The sequence below is a fragment of the Strigops habroptila genome, chromosome 4 (assembly GCF_004027225.2).
Source record: "Strigops habroptila isolate Jane chromosome 4, bStrHab1.2.pri, whole genome shotgun sequence".
In the NCBI taxonomy this organism is placed as follows: domain Eukaryota; kingdom Metazoa; phylum Chordata; class Aves; order Psittaciformes; family Psittacidae; genus Strigops; species Strigops habroptila.
In genome coordinates this window covers 37278267-37302182 of record NC_046358.1, presented here as the reverse complement: position 1 = coordinate 37302182, position 23916 = coordinate 37278267, and the positions used below count along the sequence as shown (strand labels likewise).

Below are 23916 nucleotides of genomic sequence, written 5' to 3'. Positions count from 1 at the left end.
AGACAAAAAATGCCAGCCAAAAGGAATGACAGATAAGCCTTTCCAATATTCCTTTGCACAGCTGAGATATCCATTGACTGCAGGCAGTTTCACATGGATGAAGAATGCAAAACTGAGCATACAATCTAAGTCAAGTATTTATTTTCTTTGTGTAGCTATGGTTTACATTTACTTAACCTCTGTAAATTGTGGATTGCAGTGCAGATATTGTTTTCTTAAAGTATGGGTAGTTACAATATAAACACAAATATTTATCATCATTTGAATATTTATCATCTCAGCCTTTCACGAAAATATAAGCAGTGCTGAAACTTAGTTCTCTCAAACACTAAAATGTATTCTATGAAAGTCAAATGTTTTCAGAGTCAACATAATCACAACATCCCAGTTTTTGACCTGTGTGTTCATTTACAGTTTGCTTATAGCTGCTTCACAGAGATGGAAGTTTGTAGATTACAACATGGTTTTATTGATTTATCAGTAGCAAAATACACGAAGTATACTCAGTAAACTGGATTGGCTCGCTCTTGGGCTTGTGTTGTATAATATCAGCTTGTTGTGGAATACTTCAGAACAAAATCAGAATGTTGGCATAGTTAACATCAGTGGTGTAAACCAGACTTGCAAAGACTAATATTTAGTAAGACCAATAACACAAACAAATTAGATTTTGAAGTTGTTTGCCCAATAGGAAGAAGCATGCTGACACAGTATTTGTAAGCTTATAGTTAACCATTCTATGACAAATTATTAAATAACTTTGAACAGCAGATTGAATGCTCCTTGAAGAAAAGCAAGAAAACTTTTTCTCAGACTTGCTTTTTCTCCAAGATGATAAAACGAGTGTCACAGCAAATAATAATTTACTTTAATATTTTATATCCAAATAAAATAAGTCCATGGCATTTATGTTGCTGTTACTAAATAGTATTTGGTTTGTTTGCAAGAGTCATTTATTTGTGGCTTGGCTGAAGGAATAAAAATAAATTTGTGGTTCTTTCTGTTAATACTCACACTGTTTCTTAACATATGCAAAAGATTGAATACTGTAAATGTATGTGCAGAAGCTCAAAGAGAAATCCCAGACTTTCTGAAGCTTCTGAATTACATATAATCTTTTAGAGAACTGCTGGAACAGTTCTTTACAGCAACAAATAGAAATAACTACCTGGGTCAGCAAGGTATTTAATTTTAAGCAAACTTGAAATCATTTAAATTTTTTCATTGCTTAAAATTAAATGTACCTTTACTGAAGCAGGGGTTAGTTCTCCAAGAAAAAATTACAGTTCATGTTTCTGATCTAGTACTGAGTCATTGATTAATAGCCAGATTTTTCCATAAGGCTTTTCATGTTTTTTAACGAGATTTTGTAGAAAGGCGGCATCAGTTTTATTTATACATGTGAGAGCTAACAACAGCTTTAATCCCATCATTGCCACTGCTGTTTATTGGCAAATTGCTCAGCTTTCCTCTTCTGTGTTTTTGCTGTATGTGAAATGGGTATAAGTATATAGATCTAAACACTGAGTTGTTGGAAGTCATGAATCTTTAGGATCAAATTTTATCATTTCAGCTTCACATTATGGAATTTTTGCCAATAGAAAGTATCAGAATTCAGCTTTTGAATGGAAGACACTGCAGCTATTACAGATGTGTGTAATGAAATTATTGTATTTAGCACTTTATTCTGTGCCTCATAATATATCTATTTCTATCAACTCAATCTTTGATAAGATAATCATAAATTATTTGAAGGTTGTAACAGATGCACATCTACATCTGGTAAAAGGGATTCTAAGTGGTGAACTCAAAACACAAAAGATGTTTCACAGATTTCTGATTTTAAACACTGGGATAATATTTTACTCTATGCTTTTGAGGAATTCTGTGAATCTTGATGTAAAGCCAAATTTTTGTGCTTTCATCAGCAGAAATAAATTAAAAAGGTTTTCTCCCACAATCAGGTCTATTCATATCACCACCTGACAGATTCGCCACCAAGGCCCAAGTCTGCAAGCTCACCAGTTCAGAAGAATTAAAACTGTCCTCAAAATGAGCTGAAGGTCCTCCAGAGTCAGTCTTGCTCAGGAATTTTCTCACCTCCCAGGAGCAGAAGTTTGTTCCCAGTTGGATGGCAGGAACATGGAGCAAAATAGGCCTAGAAAGCCCGTGAAAAAATATCTGTGACTTAACAATGTGAATTGTCTTGCTAGAATGATGCAGAAGACAGTTGGAGACTGTCTGCCAGCTACTGGAGAGAGATTACTGAAGTTTAGAAGTGGGAAGGCGTGTTTTCATCTTAATGGCCTTAAATGGCTGATAACTCCGTAAAAAGCCTATGAAGTATTTTAAGGAGCATTATGCATGTGTAGAAGACACTTTGGTCTGTGATGCTAAGCCTCAACTGGTATTTTAAAACCCCTTTTTTTGTATGTAAATAAGCAGTTAGGCATCTTTTGTGGTTTTATCCCTGCATAGGGGACCATGTTACAATATCACTAGAATAGACCAGCTTCGTGTTGATAGCATCTATATATAATATATTACAGACATTAAGAGCAGAAGAGGATGTTTCATCTATCGACTTCCTTTGTTAGTCCACTACTGAGGGAAGACTGCTCTTAGATTTTGTAGAAATACTTTTCAGAAGTATGGCTGAGTTGCCCTGAAACCAGAAGTCTGTGGGCCCCACTAGATTACACCAGAAGGGTGGGGAGTTCACTTACCAGCCTGAGACCGTTATGAAGGACTTATCACAAGCGGGATCTTAATTAAATGTTTCCCTCTTACATCCAAACCCACTTCTATTGTTACTTGATCTCTTCGTGATGTAGAAGTCACTCCAGCTTGGGCAATATCACGTCAGTTATGCCAGGAAGGCAAATCTATTTAAATATATCAAACCTATGTAGAAACCATTATTTTTAATGTAAAGTGGAGGAATTTGATGATGGTTTATTGGAAGGAATTTTCTCTCCACAAGCTCCAGATTACTCTTGGTCCTGAGGGTGGAACCACCTCAGGGAGGTAGAACATAACTGAGAGCTGCCTTGAGCCAGCAAGTCTGCATCAGATTTCATAAAATATTTGTGGAATCAAGAAAAAAGCTCATGTTGTCTTTATTGTTTATGATATCAAGAGGAGTATGCCAGAGTTGTACTTTGATGGGATATATACTTTGCAATTAGCCTGAGTAATATATCAGGCTGTGGAAAGGGACCTGGGGTCCTAGTAGACAACAATGAGTGAACAGCATGCAGCTGTGGCAAAGAAAGCCAACAGGATGCTGGGTTACATCAATAAGGGCATCACGAGCAGAGGTAAAGATGACGTTATCTCACTCTACTCAGCACTTCTCAGGCCACATCAAGAATACTGCATTCAGTTTTGGTCCCCGCTATTCAAAAAAGATGTGGCCAGGCTGGAGAGGGTCCAGAGAAGAGCCACAAAGACAATCAAAGGACTGGGAAGCCTGCCGTATGAAGAAAGGCAGAGAGAGCAGGGTTTGTTCAGTCTTGAGAAAAGAAGGCTGAGGGGAGACCTTATCACCATGTTGCAGTATTTAAAGGGTGACTACAAGGAAGATGGAGACTCCCTTTCTACAAGGAGTCACATAGAAAAGACAAGGGGTAACTGGTACAAGTTGCTCCCAGGGAGATTCCAATTGGACACTAGAGGAAAATTTTTCACAATGAGAACAATCAGCCATTGGAATAATCTCCCCAGGGAAGTGGTGGATTCCCAAGCGTTTGATACTTTCAATATTCAGCTGGGTGAGGTGCTGGGACATCTTGTCTAGACTGTGGTTTTGCCAAGAAAGGTTGGACCAGATGATCCTTGAGGTTCCTTCCAACCTGGTATTCTGTGATTCTATGATTCCATGATTTGCGACTTCACAAAAACATTAGAAACAGGACTTGACCAGAGCATGCCCAGAAGAGGTGAGAATGGCTTGAAACAGGCAGCTGAGAGGTTCAGACCTGGTCTTACGATGAAAGCTTTTTTGAAACATGCAGAAGGGTGTAATGTGGTGGTTTCAGACTGATCATAGAATCACAGAATCATAGATTCTATAGGATGGCAGAATACTTTCTATGGGGAAAATATATTAGCATAAGATAAAACTGCTAGCTTTTCCTAAGCAGATGACAGAGACTTCCAGGAAGTGTTTGTCAAAAAAAATCCAGCACATCTTTGCCTATTCATATCTGCACAAACTTTGTAGAAATGCTGTCACTGTAAGGAGTAGGCTTCGATGTCAAGATTTCTCCTAAAAGAGGCCAACTGTGACACCAAATGCGTGAAAACAACAATTGTCAGTGAGAAAAGTAATTGAAGGTTATGGAAGGAGGGAAGGTTTTTCTTGCACAAATAGAAATAGTAAACTTTGCATAAAATTGGCATATAAACTGTTGGACTCAAGCTGGAGTAATTAGGTGGAATTCTGTGATCTGATTAAATAATCTGATGCGTACCATTTGGCCTTAAATATGTCAATATATTCTCTATTTCAGTTATTGTTAATTTTTTAACTGTGATATCAGCCACATGCTCAGATGTGGATGGTCCATCCAATTGTAAGAGCCTGGTCTACATGACAAGCATGTTGTAGATCTCAATGTACTGAAATACAGATGAGGTTACAGCATAGTTGCTTCAGGGTTTATTTTTCTTGTTCATAAGCTCATTTATTTTAGGCAATCTGTGTATGCTGTCCTGAGAAAGCATGTGAAAACAAAGGAATAATACCTTTCACAAGGTGGCATTAAATCCAGCATAGATGCAGAGTCCTGATTTTGTATTATCCTGTGCTCTATAACCATCTACATCAATAAAGTAGGGTGAACTGCTGTAAAAATAGCCCAACTGTGTTTACCACTCACTTTTCCTGCTGCTAGTGGTGGCACAAGGTGGTGAACAGTAATGGTGAGCTTCCAAACAGAAGGTAGAGAGCAAACAATTTGACAAGATTAGTTATTGTGGATCACAGATAAAGGCTTAATATTTTAGCCAAGGCCTGTGTAAGCCAGGTTTATTTTAAAATATGTCTGCTGTCAGGAGCCCAACTGGCTGTATTTACTTCTAAGTTTAATCGTATACAGAATTACTCTTTTGGGCTGAGAAGACGCTGAAAGGGATTTAATAGGAATGCTTGTTTTGTGACAGTGCTTTTCAGAGGCAGAATAGTATGCCCTGCCAAATATAAGGCCTGTAAGTTTAATGGAACATACTTTTTGGAGTGACATTACAAACAGTGTTGGGCAGGCAGGAATTGGCGGTGGTGCCTGGAGTGACTAGATTCAACACTGTGGTCTACCACGGTTTAGAGCTCACTGATGCTGCTAAATCAGTCTCTAAGACTTGTGTTTTAAGACCAGAAAGGACCATTAATACCAGTCAGGCCAGCCACCTGTCTAACCAAATTTTACTCTGCAATTCCTGTGTCAGGCTTAAAGCCACTGCTGAACTCCAGCATGTCATTTAGAAAGACATGTCTCCCATTCAAAAGATGCAGAGGGAACTCTGTTAAGCAGAGAGAGGCAGCCTGGTGCATCTGAACCCCATGTAATCTTTACCACTATTTTGATTTATGAAGGAATTGTTACAGGTTGGTGCATGACCATTAAATGCAACTGGTAATGTTTTTTAATGAGTTGATCAAAAAAATATTATTGTTCAAAAGGCAGACTTTCAAGATGGTAAAAATACCTGAATTAAGGAATAATTAAAGATTCACTGAACCCAGAGGTAAGAAGGGTGATGCCTCTGTAAAGTGGTAGATAGGCCACTCACTGGAAGGTCATACCCTTACATTCCAGGCTTCAATCCAGTGAATATTTAAGCATTTTATTCAATCAGAACATCTTCAACATTTGAAACATTTGAACTGAGAACAAGCCGCCCCAGCACCCATTGTTAGCACAGTGCTACTCCCTTGAGAGGGAAGCAGCTGGGGGTCCAGTTCCCTCCTACAGATAATAAAGCTGAACCAGTTTCCTCCAGCCTCTTGAGTCAATGATCCTACCCAAGTGACTGGTTTCTGGATGAGACTAGTATGACCACAGCCTCTCTTCTCTGTGCCATTTGTTTCCTTGACTTTTACAGAAAACTCCTGAAAATGAGTGCTCCATTTAGGATTTCATGATATATATGAACGAGGAAGACTGAAGGAGAGGAGAGGGAAAGCAAACGAATTTTTTATTCTTAGATTAAATTAAGGGAATTTGTTTGTATGGCCACTCATCAAACAGTCATTCACTGAGCTCTGCTGCTAAACTGCTTGTAATGCTTTTGTCCAATGCATTTTATTTACCTAATATATTTTCAAATGTGTGGTTTCTAAAGAGCATTAGTGTTAGCAAAACACATTCCACAAGAAGCCAGAAATCATGCAAGTAAGGCCATCTTCATAGTCTGAGCCTAATCTTATCTACTGGAAAGATAACCAAGGGTTATAGTTTAGGTTTATAAGCCTTTATATAGCATTTCAAAATCCAGGAGGGTTTTGTTTTTATCACTTAATTCCTCCATCTGCAGGTGGAAGCTATTGTTTTCTGCTAGTCTATATATTGCTTTGCAGATTAGGACATAGGCTACTTGAAGTATGCCCTTTTCTTTCAGTTTGGTATCCATTTTGGCTATTTCTAGGGCATGATGCCCTGGAAGAGCAGTCTCTGACTGTTTAACTGTCATATTCAGAACTGCGGATAAAGGCTACTGCTTTCCTTTTGGGACGAGTTCCTTTGGCCAGAGACAGAGCAGTGTGGAGGATGTACTGATCTATGTGGATTTATGCAGTTGCATAGTTTTTACTGATCCCAAACTACAAGTTTGTCTAGTTTCAAGCTAGACTTCTTCAGCAGAATACATGAAAGGGGAGAGCAAGCCTAAAATGCACATAAGAGTCAGCAATAGAGACCCATAGGTAACATTTTTGCAACTGTACAACCAGGTTCTGGGCTCCCAGAACACAGTAAGGTTTTTAAGTCGGCTTTATGGCAACTGGTTCTAAAACCAAAATTATCCTCAAGGGAATAAAGCTCTGTAAGGCTTTGCTAAAAATCGAAACAGATTGTCTAACAATTCAGGAACTATATAAGAACACTCCATATAATATCATGCACTCCATACAGGCACTTTTCAGATGTGCATAGGTGATAAGAGAACACAGTTTGAAATAACTGGAAGAGGAGTTGAGAATGGTTGGGAATTTGTTCTGAGGAAGACACACCTAGCAATGTTCTTGTTTAGGGAGTCTTCCTCTGAACATGAGGACCTTATTAAAACTTAGCAACACTTTTAAAAGTACATATTCAAACTGGTAATATAGCAGCAAGCCCCTCAATAAAATCTTTTTATTTCTGTATTAAAACACAGATTTGCCTGTTTAATTCCAAGCTTGTATTGAGCAAGCATGAAGACACTGCAATTCAAGACTCTTCAGAATGATGCATCTTGTGCTAACTTAAAAGTAATGATGGACCAGATGTCTCTCTCCAACTTTGTAGTTGGGGGTTTTCTTATTATTTTTCCCTTTCATGGAAGCACTGAGATGACCATTACAGAAGTAAGGAATGTAGATAAAGAATATTTCTAGCTCTCATCTTTTTGCTTTTCATAGATACAACTTCCATTTATGCTGAAAAACAAAGGGCTTTTTGACCTGAGGTATGTGCAAGTCAGCATAAATAAAATCAAAGTTGTACCTATCCATCTGAATACATAGTTTGTTCCTGTATTTTTATATCATTTTGCACTCATTTTGCATGCAGGCATACGGTAATTATGTAGAGAATGCTGAAGTGATATTTGCTGAGAGAATTTACTTGTTAAGGGACAGATTTTCTAGAACTATTTAAGTACCAAGAAATAGCGACGGTCGCCTACTGGAGTTTTCCAAAATCTCTAAGCAAGGAATTGAAATCTATGAGAATGAGGAATGAGACCTTAAGAGGCTTTGTTGAACATTCCTGAAGGTGTCTGTCTGTCCCTGCACATTTGGACCTTCAGCTCTGCAGCAGAGATGCCCACCCTATCATTCTTCTGTCTGACCTAAAATACAAACCCAAATACTTTCTTCTTGAATTACTTGTTTGGTTGCTTCATAAGATGCAAATTCAGTGATTGTCCATGCTTACATCTCAGGAGGTGATAGTGTCATATTGCACATTTAATTTATACTAGTAAGACTGTTCCCTTCACAGGCAAAAAGACAAATGTAGTTTCTTAAATCTGTGTCTTAAGATAGAGTCAAACATAGTCAGCACTGCTTTCAGTTAAGTAAAGTATGGTTAGATTTTACTGGCAAATATATCATGATTGCATAAAGTAATGAAAGTTGCTTTCTTCAGATCGGTGTCTTCTGTATTTTGAATAAAACTCTGCAAACGCTGAGACTTTTAGAGTAGTTCCCAGCACCTCCCATTTGCCTATTTAGATATTGAAATTGCTTTTGATCTTGAGGTATAAGACTATTCCGTCAGTTTAGCAGAGATTAAAAAGCTCAGCCTCCAAAGGGGCTGCCTCAGCATCCCACCAGGCTGGGTAGAGCCTTATCAACAAGGGGCACCCCTTGCAGGTAGTACCTCGTTGACACAAATGGCCTTGTTAGCTGCCTTTTATTACTCACAAAGAAAAATGTTGCTTAGTGTGAGTCAGGATGGCAGAATTGGGCCACTGGTGAACAGAGTCCTGGACTATCATTCCAAAAAGCCCCCTGAGGCCTGTATCAAGAGTTATTAACCACTGATACCGCACATAGCATTATTTTGTAGGCTTAAGTGGGATTTCAGTGGCATATTGGGTGTTGTGTCTGTGTAGGTGTGAATTTTGCCCTCTGTTATTTTATCTTATAAATAGCTGATATAGTCTCTCTTTTACATTATTGTTTAAATCTCTTTCAAAAGTATGGTTTCTTAATCCCCTGCTGCTTTTTTTCTCTTTCATCTAATAAAGAATAAATAAATTTGCAAATCCACACATGGCTGAAACAAAAGGCAAATAAGCCCTGCACAGTTTGTATTTGGTGTGGAATACCTCATTTTGATGATTTCAGTCATCATTCATTTGAAAAGCAGAAGCTATGATTGTTAAGCCTCATTATTTTCAATGAAGCCTGACAGTTTCAAGGTTAAACAGAAGACAGCTACTTTCATCCCAGTGGTATTTCTCTTCGAACATGGGCTGCTCTTTGCTAACTTGTTTTGCTCTGACATGCAGTGTCATTGCTTGGTCACAGAGTGGTGCACATCTAAGCCCAATTGCAGGATAGCATAAGCAGTGAACTCCAAACTGTGTCTCCCCAAAAGAAACCTAAATTATTGAAGTCATTTTTCCCCCACTTTTATAAGCCACACAGTACTTGTTTTGAACTGAACAGTGATTTAAATAAGCCATGATCTCAGATTTTACTATTTTTCTGCTATCTTCCAGAAAACAATTTGCAGCCCAAACCTTCTGTTTGTCCAGACGGTTTGAAATGTTTCTCCTGTGCTTTATGTCTCTGAAGCACATTAGAGGGGGTGCTAGTGTGAGAGAGACCTCCAGTGATAGTTAAAGTACCTGAGAAAGCTGCAATGCTTCTGAAGATACCTGCTGTTAAAAGTGAGGATTGATCTGCCATTGCTTTCTGAAATTGCACATGGACTAACTGATTTAACAGGGAAACTTCTCAGTAAGAGAAGCTGAGGAAGCTATGACCTATCAGTAAACACTCAGAAGCCAGAAAACATCAATTTATCCACTGTGAGAAAACTTTCAGGAGCAAATAACTTGTGAAAGCCTTGACTTTCTACTTGAGTAGACTGATTGTACCGAGTTATGACTGGATGCTGCCTCCATAAAGACAAAGAAGTGCAGTAGAGGTACATTACAAAATCAGGAAAAATGCACTAGTTAGTTAAAAAGGGAAAGCGATGCTCAGAAAACTGAAGGGAGAGGAGTAGCCAAGCAGTAGTTTTTCACCTGCGCTTTCACTCATTTAGAGTCCCTGTGGAACAGCTTGAACCAGATGAACTTTTCACATACATTTCCTGGTGTCTGATAATTACATTAGGGTGGTGAATTCTTAATCTCATTTCAGGAATTAAGTCACCTGGTTAGTACAATGAAAGGTGTAGCTTCATGGTGGTTGGTGGTTCCTGGAAAACAAGTGTTTCAATACGTACCATGTGCGTTAGTCATGACTTGTGGCAATAAATCCAAGACGTGTTAACTAGTTTTCCTACACTGAAGTTACTAATGCATCCATGAGATAAAATGCATTTTTCAGGTTTGATAAAGCTGTTATTTTTATTTCCTATCTGCATGCCTCATGTTGTGTAATGTATTAGGGAAAAAAAGAAAATAAAGACTGTCTTTTCAGATAAAAAAATTGGTCAGCTTTGCACCAGTGCATACAGCTGTTTGAACCTGCAACTCTTTTTATCCATTATGGAAGTTGTGTATATAATATGCTGGACACGGCTCTCAAGGTGTTCTACTACACAGTGTCTGCTTTTTTATATCATTAGTTTATTTGTAGGACAGGTTTCACTGAAGGGTTCCATGAAATACAGATAAATTGAAGAAATAGCTTGAATGCATGATTACTGGAGTGTTGAAGATAAATGTGTGCAAATGGAGAACTCTGCACAAATTTAGCCCTTTGCATTCACCTACATATTTTAACAAAAGGAAAGAATGAATTAAGCCAGGGAGATGCTGGACATGCTTATAATCTGTGCCTTAAAACTACAAGAGGATTAGGCAGCTCTCTGTCCTACTTACTTAGACTGTTATTTTTTCTGTAGTTGTGTCAACATAATAATTATACTGGCCACCTTCAAAATGTCATCCTCCACATCCTCAGCAACTTGGCTCATTGAGTATTTTGAAAAGTTTCTTGCATAAAACACATGGGGTTTTAGGCATAAATTTATAAACTGGACAATAAAACTATCTGCTGGATAATGGGTAAGGTATTTTTTAAGGGAAAATAACAGCTAAGTGTTACATTTAAAGAGAGCCATGGACCACTCATATTTTAAAAGTGAAAGAATTGAATGTCCTGCTTACACCAAAGTGTATGTGTGCCACAGGACTGCTGCACAGGGTTTTGCATTAATGCCTTACAGGGACCTCAGATGCTACATATACCACAAAAGAAAAGTGAGTTGATATATATCACTGCCTGCAAATGGGTTGGGTTGTAGGTTAAAAAGTTTTCCGTAAGTTGTCTGCATTTTCCCTTAATGTCTGTCTTTTACAGTAGTGCTTTGTTTCCAAGCGTGACCACCACCAGGACAGCTTGGTTCAGTGCAAACACTGTCTCTTTCAGCCAGAACATTCCTAACGTTAGCTTCCTTTTTTTTTCTCTCCTCTCCCTCTCCCCTGCCCCCTCTCAGGTTGGAAAGGCTGGTGGACGTCCTGAGGAAGAAGGTTGGAGCAGGGACCATTAGGACCGTGATCTGATTGAAAGCTCTAGTCTAAGGAAGCATTCACATCTGGTGACCAGGCTGCTTCATTCAGCACTGTGTAAACACTAAAGCCTTAACTTAGCAAACAGTTGTTAGAAGTGGGACACTCCAGCGACATTCCAAGCTGAGATAAAATCAAATCATAAATGTTTAACTACTTTGCTGCTGAGTTCTGTGATTTGTTGAAATGTTTCTCTGCAAACATATATTTGTTTTTAAGCAGATGCATTGTGGCACTGTGTTCTGTGAAAAATGATGTAGATGCTTATTTTAACAGTCTGCCCTCTCAGTGTTACTAGACTATAGTCTGCTGCAAGGCACAGTTTGATCACATTTTCAAATACTGCGGGCTTCAGGTGCAAAATCCTGCAAATCAGTTTCAAAATTTAAATCTCATGTCATTTGTGGGACTGCAAACAGTCCAGTATTTGTATGTTAAATATATTAATTCATAAAATAGGTTCACATTCAAGAAATATATGTGTACTAGAGTGTACTGGAGATTTTTTCCTTCGTACTCAGCCCATTGAATTGCACCTAGTGACTGTGGCTACAACTAATAGAAGGATACATATATAGCTTTATACAATAATTGAATAGCTACTGTTAGTACATGGCATTTTCAATGTACATTAGAAAGAAACATACAAGTAGGTTTAACTAGAGGTACAGCTTCATAAATCACAACAGGAAAGCCTTGTGACATTGTACAGTGTCTTAGACAGTGGGGGAGGTTTCCTGTATTGTTGTTAGCCACTCCTCTGTCCTTTCCTATGAGGGAAAATCTCTCAGATATTCAGAAACCACCTTATAGAGTTAAAAATTGCCTTTTCAGCATAAGTGGGTGGGTTCATCACCCTTTTCCTACAAGACTTTTTGTCTGCTTCCTCTAGACCTCTGATTGCTCTGGAGTGCAGGAGTACCATCCAGGCTGGGTTTGAGGCCAGCCTGCCAACCCTCTGCTCTATGTACTCCTGAAGTGCCCTAGGGCTGAACTCAAAGGTGGAAGGATAGACTCCTACAGGAGGGGGGAAATTGTGAGGAGGAAAAATTGGGGTACACAGATGTTATATTCCTCTTGCCTACTTTGCTTTGTGTTTAATGTTATGCTGTCTTCCCTCTTAATGTTTGCTTGTGCAGGTATCATGATAGCACAGTCTACCTGAAGAAAATTAAATTTTAATTTTGGATAGGGGGAGACATTTCAATGCCTGCTTTTCCTTTCAAGCAATTCCACGTTAAACCTTCATTGTCTGCAGACCTAAACTCCTCCTAGTTTCATTCAACCAAACCTAAGCATTTGCAGGGAGATAAGTAGCATTCCTCCAAGCCAAATTTACCCATGTCACTTCCAGAAACTTCTGAAGTGCTCTTTTTTTACCTATGGTCAATCCTAAGATAGCCAGGGAGTCTGGAGTCTCTGCCCCCAGCCTTTTGAGTGGGAAGAAAGTTTAATGCTTCCAGAGCAGAGGACTGTCACTGTCCAGCTCCCAGCCCCTTCACCATCTCCCATGTGCTGCTGTCCAGTGCTTGGACCACTCAACTGCTCTTTTTCCTACTGTCCTCATTGAGCTTTAGTGAACCAAGCGAAAGACATGATCTCCTGAGCTGTCACTGCTGTTGAACCATTTCTCCTCTAAGGAAGCAGTGAGGAAAGAATAAAGATAAAGATGTAAGGACTACCATACTGTGCTAGATCAAAGATCCAAGTAGCCTAAAGACTGCCTTTGGCAATAACCAGTAAAAGATGCCTAGGAAAGGGTATAAAGTCAGGCCAGCACTAGTGACCTTTCTCCCAAATGGTGTCCCAGCAATTTGTTATTTAGGAGATTTCTGAACCAAAGGTGGTATCTTTGTATTTAGCAGCATTTTTTCATGACCTGTTTTTGAATCCATCTAAACTTTTAGTATCTACTTGTTCCTGTCACAAGGACTTATGCAGTTAACGATGAATTGAGTGAATAAATATTTCCTGTGTTAGGAACCAGCTTTATTCATTTGCTATCACCTAGTTTTCATAGTAGAGAAACAGTGAACAACTATTCCCAGTTCATATCGTTTTCACTTCCCTTGTGATTTTGTGTATTTGGCATCCTCCTCCCACCATATCTTTTCCAGAGAGAACCCCTAGTCTCCTGTAAAGGTTGTGTCTCATGTTTTTAATTGGCCTCGTCATGCTAATCTATTTCTTTTCCAGTTCTGCAGTGTTTTTATTGAAATACAACCAGATTTGTGCCTGATATTCAAGATACAAGCAAACTGTGACTTTAACAGTTGACTTAATGATGTTGCCTGTTTTATTCTCTATGCTACTTGTAACAATTCTTAGCATTGGATTTCCTTTATGACAGATGATTCCTTGGAATTAATATTTCTATAATAATAAAAATAATTCTAGATCTCATTCTCAGTTGTAATATTCAGCTCAGAGTTCATCATAGGGTGTATGAAGACAGAAGTGTTTTCTGAATGCATAACTTTGCATTTATGGGTACTGAATGTCATCTATTGTTTTATCATGCATTCCCTGGTGACCATGAGCTCCTACTCCATATATTTTCATAGCTTATTATTACTACTCACAGTAACATAGTATCATCAGCATTACCACACTGAATATGATGACATAAAATACCACCATCTCCAAATTAACCCCCTTTTCAAGGTGATTTCTTAGTTAAGTTGAAAAACATGAGCTGTGGGACAAAAATCCCTGTAGGACAATAGGGTAACTTTCCTTCACTGTGAGAAGAATACATTTATTCTTACCCATTGTTTTAATCTGACTTTGAACTATTTATTTTTCAATATAAATATCTTCCCTCTTACTCCACGGCAGCTTTGATGAGGAAGCTTTTTCGCTACTTTGGAAATGCAAGTTTACTAAATCAGGGCTTGTTTTCCATGCATGAATGTGCTAAGTTCCTCCTTCTCCTAGGAGTACCAAGAGCTCCTCACCTTCGCCCAAGTCTTTCTACCTCTGAACAAATAATCTTGTGAGTGCAGGCTTCGTAAAGCAAGACTGTTTCACCTCCAGCCTCTTGGGTCCACTGGCTTTGTTTGGAAAAGTAGGATCAGACAGGCAAAAGCCATCTAGCAGACTTGATGTCAGATACATCTGGTTATGGGTAATACATGATTCTGTAAAATTAAGCTATAATTTTGCTTCATAATTTTCCTTTTGACACATTGTACCTAAGATGAAAAAATATTTCCTGACTCTGTCTTGTACCAAGTAGCCTGAAATTCAGTGGGCTTTTAGTTAGGGATTTTCATCATCCTGTAGGTAAATTACTTTGAATCATTATTAAATTAGGTGTCGATTTTAAAATTCAGCAAGAAATATTTGTCTTCTTTGAAAAGGACCTTGGGAAATTTACTGTGCTGAGAGGCAAAGATTCAGAAACAGTTGGGTTCTCACTCTTTCTTGCTAACAACCTGGTGTGTGGTCTTTGGCAAATCCCTTAGTGACAGTCATAAAAGGTATGCAGCCTCTAAAGAGGTGCCTAGACTCCTCGGGGGAGTTTGCAAAAGCATCTGTGTGGCCAATGTCAAAACACTTTTGCTTCTTCACTAGCTGGAGTGAACAGCAAAAGTCATACAGGTCCAGTAATGCAGGCCCAGCCTTTAGTGCCCTCAGGTGAATTTCTGGCCCTGTTGAACCCAGTCTGAGTTCTGTCTTTCAGTGTAACAAGAGCAGGAATTCTGGTCTGGCTAATAGAAATAGGTGGTAATGATAACACAGGTTAATTGGCTTTTATCATATAGTTTATTCATTAAGAACTGATTGATGTCTGCATAGAGCTCTGAAAGTGAAAAGAAGCCTGCCCCTATACAGCAAACAACTGCAGTTGTCACTTCTGTCCTAATTTATGAGGGAAGAATGAGATTGCATCAGATTATGTACCAGGAGTAGCAATTCATTTGCCTCCTGATGGAATAACAGTTCATGATGAAAGGTGGCTCACTATAGGCAATGCTTGTGGTGATGGTGTAATCACTGGTCAGATTAGTGTTCCTGCTGTCTTGAAGAGCACTGAGATACTCAGAAACATCTTCCCCCTGTGAGATTTTGTGTGTTTCTCTCTCTTGATGATCCTGCAGCACGTTATGCATAGGGAGCCATTTCTGGTATATGTCAGAGTTAAATATGTAAATAGGATCATGTTGGCTCGGGAGAAGAGTGTTATTAATGCTTTTCTGCACTGTAATTATATTCATAGTAAGCCTTCCCTAAGCCCTCACTAATTAACAATATTGTGACAAATCAACTTTAACAGAAAAGAACTGTGGACCTTTAGTCTTTTGGTACTGCTTTTCATTCAGCCCACAGCCCAAAATTGGTGGCATGGTTTTCTGTACTAGTGTTGGGAAAACTGCTGAAAAGTTCAGACCCAGCTCAGTCTTGCTAGTGGAATCCTGTAGGTGAAGTTGGTTTGATTCCTCTTTAAATATATTCACAAGAATGTAAGAATTCATTATTTAATCATTAATGTAGAGGAATATTAGAACTGCTTTTATAAATAAGCCATCATGTTGAGATATTTTACTAATGTCAATATGTTGTCATAGGTGCATTTGTTTATTCCAAATAACAGGACATTTTACAGGATACCTTAATTTTCAAATTGAATGGCTTTATAAATATTCTTATGAGGTGATCAAGAGTTGTAACATCTTTAATCCACGTACACAAATGAACTTCCTATCTAAATGTCAGGATTTCTCTGTGCCTTCATTTTCTTCATTTAGAATAATTCAGTGGAAGGCTGTTAGGTTTGTTGGGGTTTTTTGTTGTTGGGGTTTTTTTTCTTTCTTTTTAATTTGTACCCCAGAAGATTTTCCTCCCATGCAAAAATAAACTGAGGCACATGAAATCACTGACTGGCAGTTTCTCTGATACTGTGCTTGCTATGATCGCAGCGTTACATGTACTAACTCTTATTACTGTACCATTTCACATCAGGTCTGCAGAACTGGACTTTTCTCTGTTTGTTCTTCTCATGCATTGGTAAATAAAATGTATTCAGAAGTCCAAAAAACCAAAATGGTGTTCTCATATTAGGTTGATTATAAGTCAGCTGTTGAGCTTCAGTGGTCTAAACATTTCATTCTTCAGTTTTGTTGGGAGCACACGTGTTCTGGGAGGCTTTTAAACAAATACTTGAAATGGTTGAAAGATTTACATTGCTAGTGCCTAGCTAAATATGTAGTCTTTAGAAAAGACATGGTTTATTTTGGCACCATTTGAAAAACTCAAATATTTTAAACATTTGTTAAGTTTGAGCTTGCACATTTGAACTAAAAGTTTGCATTCCAAAATTGCATCTCAGGTTACCTGTCTCTCTCTCTTTTGTATTTTATAATCCCTTTATTAAAATAGTCTGCAAAAGGAGTTGGGTTTGGAGTGTGGGTTTTTATCGTTAATTGTAAAATATTGTCATTCACTTAATAAATTTTGAGGTAACATTTACTTGGTAACTCTATTCAACTAAACATCTGAAATGCAAAGCCAGAAGTGTTTTCAGAATTTAGAGCTTCCTGTTGGTAGCCAAGACTTGGTTGTAAAATCAATTGAATACAGAAAGAGTGGCTAAATCCTGCAGTACTTTACTCTTAGTCATACTCTGTACTGTGATGAGTAAGTTCTAACCCTGATGGTGAGTGCAGAGCCAGGCAATACAGAAAACAGGTTGAAAACGTATATGAACTTATAAAATAGAAGAGCTCAAGGAAAAGGAAAAGCTGTATTTGACCTGCAGTTGGTTTTCTTTTCCTTCTTTTGGCAGAAGGGAGGGGCAGGGGCAACATTTAGTCTAATTAAAAAAAAAAAAAAAACAAAAAACCCCCCCCCCCCCCCAAAAAAAAACCCACTTTTATTTTCTCAGAAGTTTTAACCTGCAACTTGTAGTGAAACTTGAAAACTTGAGAATGTATAAATTGAAATCACCATATTTTGTTTAAAACCTGCAATAACCCCTGTTCAATATGTCCTGGAGTGCACTACAATTGTTCACATGATTTGGTGTGCTGCCCAGTCAGTCACCACCTGCAAAGGGTCACTGTCCTTTCTGAGAAGCTGTCACCAGGAGGAGTTTGGCGTGTTCCCTCCGTGGTTTTCTTGGGCCAAAGGTCCATGCCATTCACAGAAATTCATTGTTATTTGAATGGCTTCTGAACATGGTGGAAGCAGATCCACTGTCACACAGTAAAATAATGATATAACTAATAGAATTGGATACAACTGCTTCCCAGTGGCCCTGCTAAAGCAAGGTTATGATAACCCTTGCAGAATACATTACATGCATCTGCAATGATTAATACATATGAATATGAACACTGTATTTCACATAAAAATGAAAAATGTAATGGTTTCCCAAAAAATTCAAAGTATGAAAACCATAGTATATTTGTTCATGAACTAAGTATTAGCAAAACTAATTTATGAACTAAACATAAAAGGGAAAAAAAATCAACATATTAAGATTCAAAAATTAAAAACTACTTTGGTACTACTATAGTTCATTGTCTGAAGCCTCAGAACTTTGTTCATTAGTATTTGAATTTCACTGATGTAGTGTTTTGTGGTCAAAGAGATAAACTGTTTTCAAAAATCAGTCTGTGAGAAATGAGGTTACTGGTATCCAAGTTGATACAGATATCAATTTAGAAGTAGTATCTGTAAGTAAGAATCAGCTTTTCAAAAAGTGAATTTCTTCACTTGGATATTTAGCTTATTCAGACAATGTACACAACTCAGATGCAGCCTGTGTGAAACTATTCTATACTAGAAATACAATAACACAGTAGGAAGTAGCCATCAACACATGCTCATAGCACTAATATCACCTCTTTTGGTGCTTCAACAGGCTATATAAAATTATCAGCTTTGTTTCTTCCACTTTATATAGGGAAAATTTTTTCTCCCACCCTTAAAATTCTGTCAGTGCATGAAGAATATCAATATTACAGATTATGGTTACTAAGCATTAGTGGTAGAATTAAGCAAGAGAGGGAGATGCACGAGTGGATAAAGATTAGGAATGTGATCAGCTATGGCATTTGTTATATTGGTTAGTTTTAAAATGACAGTGCAGAAAATAAAAGGCTTCAAGCTATGACTGTGGTATGGTGGACAAGCTCTGCCACTCAACCATATTCTCACTGGTGTAAGAATACACTGGCAGTGCCCCAATACCCTTACCCATAGTCCAAAAAGGAGGGCTCCACATCCACAGTATAGGATATGGATATGGAGCTATGGGGCTCAAATAAAACATATCAAACACTTTTGGCCTAGGGTTATGAGATCAAACCAGCAAAATGAGAAAGATGTAAATAAATCATAACTTTGAATAGGAGTCTTCGTCACATTAGACAAGGAAGGCACAAATCAGGACACCTGGACTGCCCTGTTGTTGCTAAAGCAGCGTAACAGAGAAAGTGCAAGATAGAAAAAGTATTTGGGTGAAATCCAAATATGCGTGAGTGTGGAAGCTTTGCCTACTTCAGACATAGTAAAGGAGGAAAAATTGTTACAGTGACTGACAGAAATACTTTGCTTTGCTTACACTTACACATCTTGAAAAATTCATAGAAGTCAAAGCAAGATACAGCTGTTGTAATATTTGAAAGGAGGTGTCTCACTAAGGTTAAAGTTAGTCTGTGAGCATAAGGCTAGGAAATTTGTTGAAATTTGGTTGCATTCAGTTTTTTCAATAAATTCTTGTTTGATAAGGCAAGCTACCTTGGTGCTAAATTTCAAATAAAACAAGATTTTTAATTAACATTTAGCTGGTTTGGTCACTGTATAATCAGTATGAAAATAGGCAGTGCCCCCTCTACTTCTCACAGGTTAAGCAATAGAAATGGCTGTTGTCCTATCACTGAGGCTTTCTTTCATAAATACGACACAAAAAGTTATATCAAAATAGCAAATATTGAATTATATTTATAGGCTCTCATCCCTTCTATGATTTTCATCAATAAAATCTCAGCACATATTTAACAAGAAAATTAGTAATAATAATACTTTATCCCGAAATTGGGAAAAAAATAAAATGCCTGAAATGAGCATTTGACTGTGTGTTGTATTTCTTCATTCTAGGCCTGATTAGACTTGACTAAAATACAGTGAGGATTTTCCAGGCAGACCTTACCACCTTGGTTGGTGCAGTCAGCATTCCCAGGTGTCAAAGCACTATTCTGGTTCAGGTATACTTGTGAAATGCCACCTCTAGCCACCCACAGCTCTTTATCACATTTCTAATGATTCCCACCCTCTGTTTTAGAAAGTCATGGCTTCTTGCATGCTTCTTCCATGCTTCTTCTCTACGGACTACGTCCAAGTGCATAGAGAATGAGCAGGGCTTGGTTAACTCAGCTGATTTGAGTTTAGCACAGAGAAAAACAAAAATACAGATGCATCCTAAGTGAAATCTGTCTCTGCAATTTGCTTGTTTGAGACATTTGTCTGCTTGGTCTTTTGCATAGAGCAGGACTCACTGCTGGGCTGCGATTCCCCTTTCTGATGCAACAGCATTGTATATGGGACTAGTTGCACCCACTTACAGTGCTTTTGGACTAGAGTTTGCCCACCTCCTGAGAGCCTGAAATGCAGGAGAAGCAAGAACAAAGATGTGCAGACGAAACCTACACCCTGTGTTAAGCAGAGGCTTGACGGAGGAGTTTGCTGCTGGTGTGCAGGGATATCTGTGGAGAGCGAAAAGGGCTGCTCAGATCTGCACAACCACAGCATCAAACGTTTGAATACAGCAACAACTGCCATAGCATGTGCTGGAATGATGACCAGAAAGCTTCACAGTTTTGCTTTTCTTTGATCACATAATGGAGAAACTCGACTCAATTACTTTTCAAGAAGATAAATGCCCTGCTTCCTCCACATTTTGCTTGTCTGCTCGTGATAACTTTATTTCCTCAGAGCTCTAACATCCACTAGAGTAAGCCTCTTATAAATCTGAACTGCCTGTGCCTAAAGAAAATATGCTTTCACCAGTGTGTGTTTTTGTGAAATCTCACAGGACTGTTCTCAATAGTCCTATATAGCAAATCCACAACTGCCTGCTGTAACTATGCACCCTGATTTTTGGTAATGGCATTATCCTTGTAATTTTCCAGTCATTAAAATCTGGTCTGTGAATGACTAACTTTGCATGTTATGAGGTGTTTCATCCAGAACTTCACCCTCATCCAGCCCCATTTCCTGTAGAGCTGATCACTGTTATCGAGTGACCTGCTACCTACCATCTCATTAAAAGTCTTTATTTTTTTTTTTTTTGCTCAGTACTATTGACATTTTGTCTTCTTAGGGCTCTTCTGAAACCATCTGCTGCAGGTGTCTAACTAGGTGCTGTGATTATTGCTTTCTACTAGTAGTAAAGCGAGCTGAGGTCTGGCAGGCTGAACCACATATTACCCTCTTGACCCAGGATGCGTAGGATATATACCACCACCTGTCACAGGCATGTCCTGTTACCTCCTTCCACCCCACCACCCCCCACGCTTGAAAAACCTGTAAATTATGTCTCTAGTTCCTATTCAGTTACTCTTTTACCTAAGTGATTCATATACAAAGTATGTATCTAGCTAGCTACCACATCGATTTATGGTGATTATAATGTGTGCCTATAGTATAGTTCAACACAAAGAAAAATATTTCCTTGACTTAAAAAGCTATTGTGCACTGTAAGTGTAAGAAACCCCATAGAATCATTCAATGTATAAAAACCACATGGCATGCTCCTCCTCCTCCTTGATTTACTGTTGCTTTCCTAGAGCACTCGCCCTAGGATACCAACTGGATACCAACTGGAACTGCATTAATTCCAGCACCTGTTTGGCTGTTGCACCTAAAGCAGGTCCCAGGTCTTCAGGTGGAACTACAGATATGTAGGGAGTTACACATCCATGACTAAGAACTCCGCAGAGAACCTACTGCTGTTATTGAACTTGTTTTCTAGTCTGTCTTCTTTCAAATTCAGGCTAGTAAGTCTTATTACACTTTTTTTCCTGAGAACTTAAAGAGCAATTTACTACCCCAAATCCTTCCCCATTTTGATAACTGGGGACCATGAACAGATTACCATTAATCTTCTCTTGGATAAACTGAACAGGGTGAGTTTCTGATATCACTTATCAGGTATTGCTCAGACATTTCTAACTCTTGGGCACGCAGACACTTGACTTGGACACAAAACTCCTTTCTTGTTCTCAGACATCGCCTATATGAAGCTGATCTCTCCCTGCCCTTACTGTGTACTTTCCTGACTCCAAGGACTGTGCTCAATCTCTAAGGCATAGCATCACCCCAGGACCTTGTGCTCAGTGCCAGTCCCAGACAGCCCTTCAAAGGACGTGTATTTGTGGCCCATTCCTCCCTAAAATTTTCTGGGTGTGGAAGAGACCAGGCAGAAAATTCTCTGAGGCAGAAAATGGTAATGAAAGTAAGTTGAAAGAAAGATAGTAAAATAGAGTTAGCAAGTTCATTTCAGTGAACTCTGCTTCATTAATGCTGATGCTCGTGTCCTCTCTTTTTGTTGCTGGACCGTGAATCTTGCCCAGTATGGAAAGAAATACATCTGTGACATAACCACCTGAAAGTCAAAATTGCTGAAGCCAGGTAGATGTCTCATAAGGCTCCTAAAAAAAACTAAAAAACAAGAAAAAAAGAAAAAATAAAAAAAATAAAAAAAAAAAAAGAAAAAGGAGAAAGAAAAAAACAAACCCAAAGTGATTGTGTAGTTAATCTTGCTGGTTTAGTTGTGTTCCATGATGATTTTAATTACACTGTAATTTGAGCTAAGTCAAAGGATGTTAAGAATAGTGGCTGGGTAGAGGTTAGTGGAATGTGAATGGAAAGGAGTGATTTGGGGGGCAGATCTGATAGGCAGGAATATTGCTCTGCTCCCGGGGAGGGGGCAAGGCTGTTCTTGGCATGAGTAAGACGGGGAGCAGTGCCAAGAGGCAGGCAGGGCTGGTGACAGGGGATGACAGCCACTGAGTAAGAAGAGTGATACTGATCATGAAAAGGGGGTGAGAAACACTGCACTGATGCTTATTAGGAGGAAGAGGGTCAAAAGCAGGACTCAAAGATGTAAGGAAGGATATCACAAGAATAGAACTGCAGAGCTGAATGCCAGCACCAAGCACCTGCGCTCCCTAGCAGGCACTTCACAACAGCTATGAGGCTGAACTTTGAATTCACTTGAGTTTTGCCCTATCTGACAGCAGTGTCTGCCCTTGCAGCAAGAAGGAATATCCAGCTGGTAACTTTGCTTTCAGGTCCATCAATAATGGCTGCATTCAATCATCAGCTGTGGCACTGATGGCCCCTATATTACTATTGTTTCATTAAGCAATGCTGTCAGAAATGTGTGCTCTGCAACACTTAAATGTTGTTTAGCTGGACTGGCATGGAGCAGCAGTAGTTTTTGACCAAAGTATTCCTAGGAATGTTAACACTATGGTTGAAATATACCTAGCACAGCTACCTTGGACTGTAAAGCTAACATGCACCAAGCAATCATTCCTAAGTCCATGCTCAGTCTTCTTATGGTAATGAGGAGCTACTAAGGGCCAATATTAAAGAACACTCCTTTCCCTGATGGGGCAAAACATTTTATTTGATGTGGAAAAAGAGACAGAGCTAAGGAAAGAAAGACTGGGGTCTGTGTTTCTGTGGTAGGTACTGTGTATGTGGCAAAGAAGTCTTATTGCTGAGGGAGAAATGATAATTCACGCTGGCATATAACATGTTTTGATGTCTCATGTATCTTAAAAGACAAAAACAGTCACAGGGATGACAAATGGCCCTGAGCATGGCAGAGCTGCCTGCACCCCTCTAGTTAGAGAGCAGTGTGTTGGCGGCAGTCCTGTGGTCTCTTTTGAAAGCCAAGAACTCCCCTATAGCAAACTCGTACTATCTCATGGGATCAAGACCACAGATTTCCCCTTTGATTTTCAAGAGCTCTTGTCATACCAAAGAAAAGCCAGCATTAAATGTGTGCCACCTTTGCCCCTGCACTTTGGGGAGCTCTTATCACAGGAGAGACTGCATTTCTGCTTTCAGATTTTGGAAGGACACAGAATCTATTGCATTTTCTTGCAGTGCACTAGCACATTGGCTCTAAAGCAGAAAACTAATGATGGACAGGTTGCAAAACGAATTCTGAGAAGTTTGCTTTGTAAAGAAGCTGATCCAACCTTTTTTTTCCCTCCAACAAAAGCAGGTCTCAGACTAGCTAGCTGGAAGCCTTGTTGCCCTTTTCCTTTAGATATAGCACCAAATTTTGTAGCTTGAATAGCAAAATTTATATTCTGTTTCCTTCTGTTACATTCTCGCATAGATGAGATTTTAACTTACTTTTTTTCCAAGGGTAAAGGTATGGATTTCCAAGCCATACAAAGTAAGAACTGTGCCATTTTGGTAAAAATTACTTGA

The 23916-nt window shown here is 38.7% G+C and overlaps 1 protein-coding gene across 7 annotated transcripts in view; it reads left to right on the top strand.

Annotated features, from left to right (window-relative positions):
• MIPOL1 (mirror-image polydactyly 1) overlaps positions 1–16851 on the top strand; it is a 197177-nt gene extending 180326 nt beyond the window's left edge. For all 7 annotated transcript variants that reach the window (XM_030485266.1, XM_030485272.1, XM_030485265.1 and 4 more), the window contains one exon: positions 11385–16851. In XM_030485266.1, the coding sequence (XP_030341126.1) occupies positions 11385–11451 (67 nt within the window). In that variant the 3' untranslated portion in view covers positions 11452–16851. The remainder of the gene's footprint in view (positions 1–11384) is intronic.
• Positions 16852–23916: the final 7065 nt, after the last annotated feature.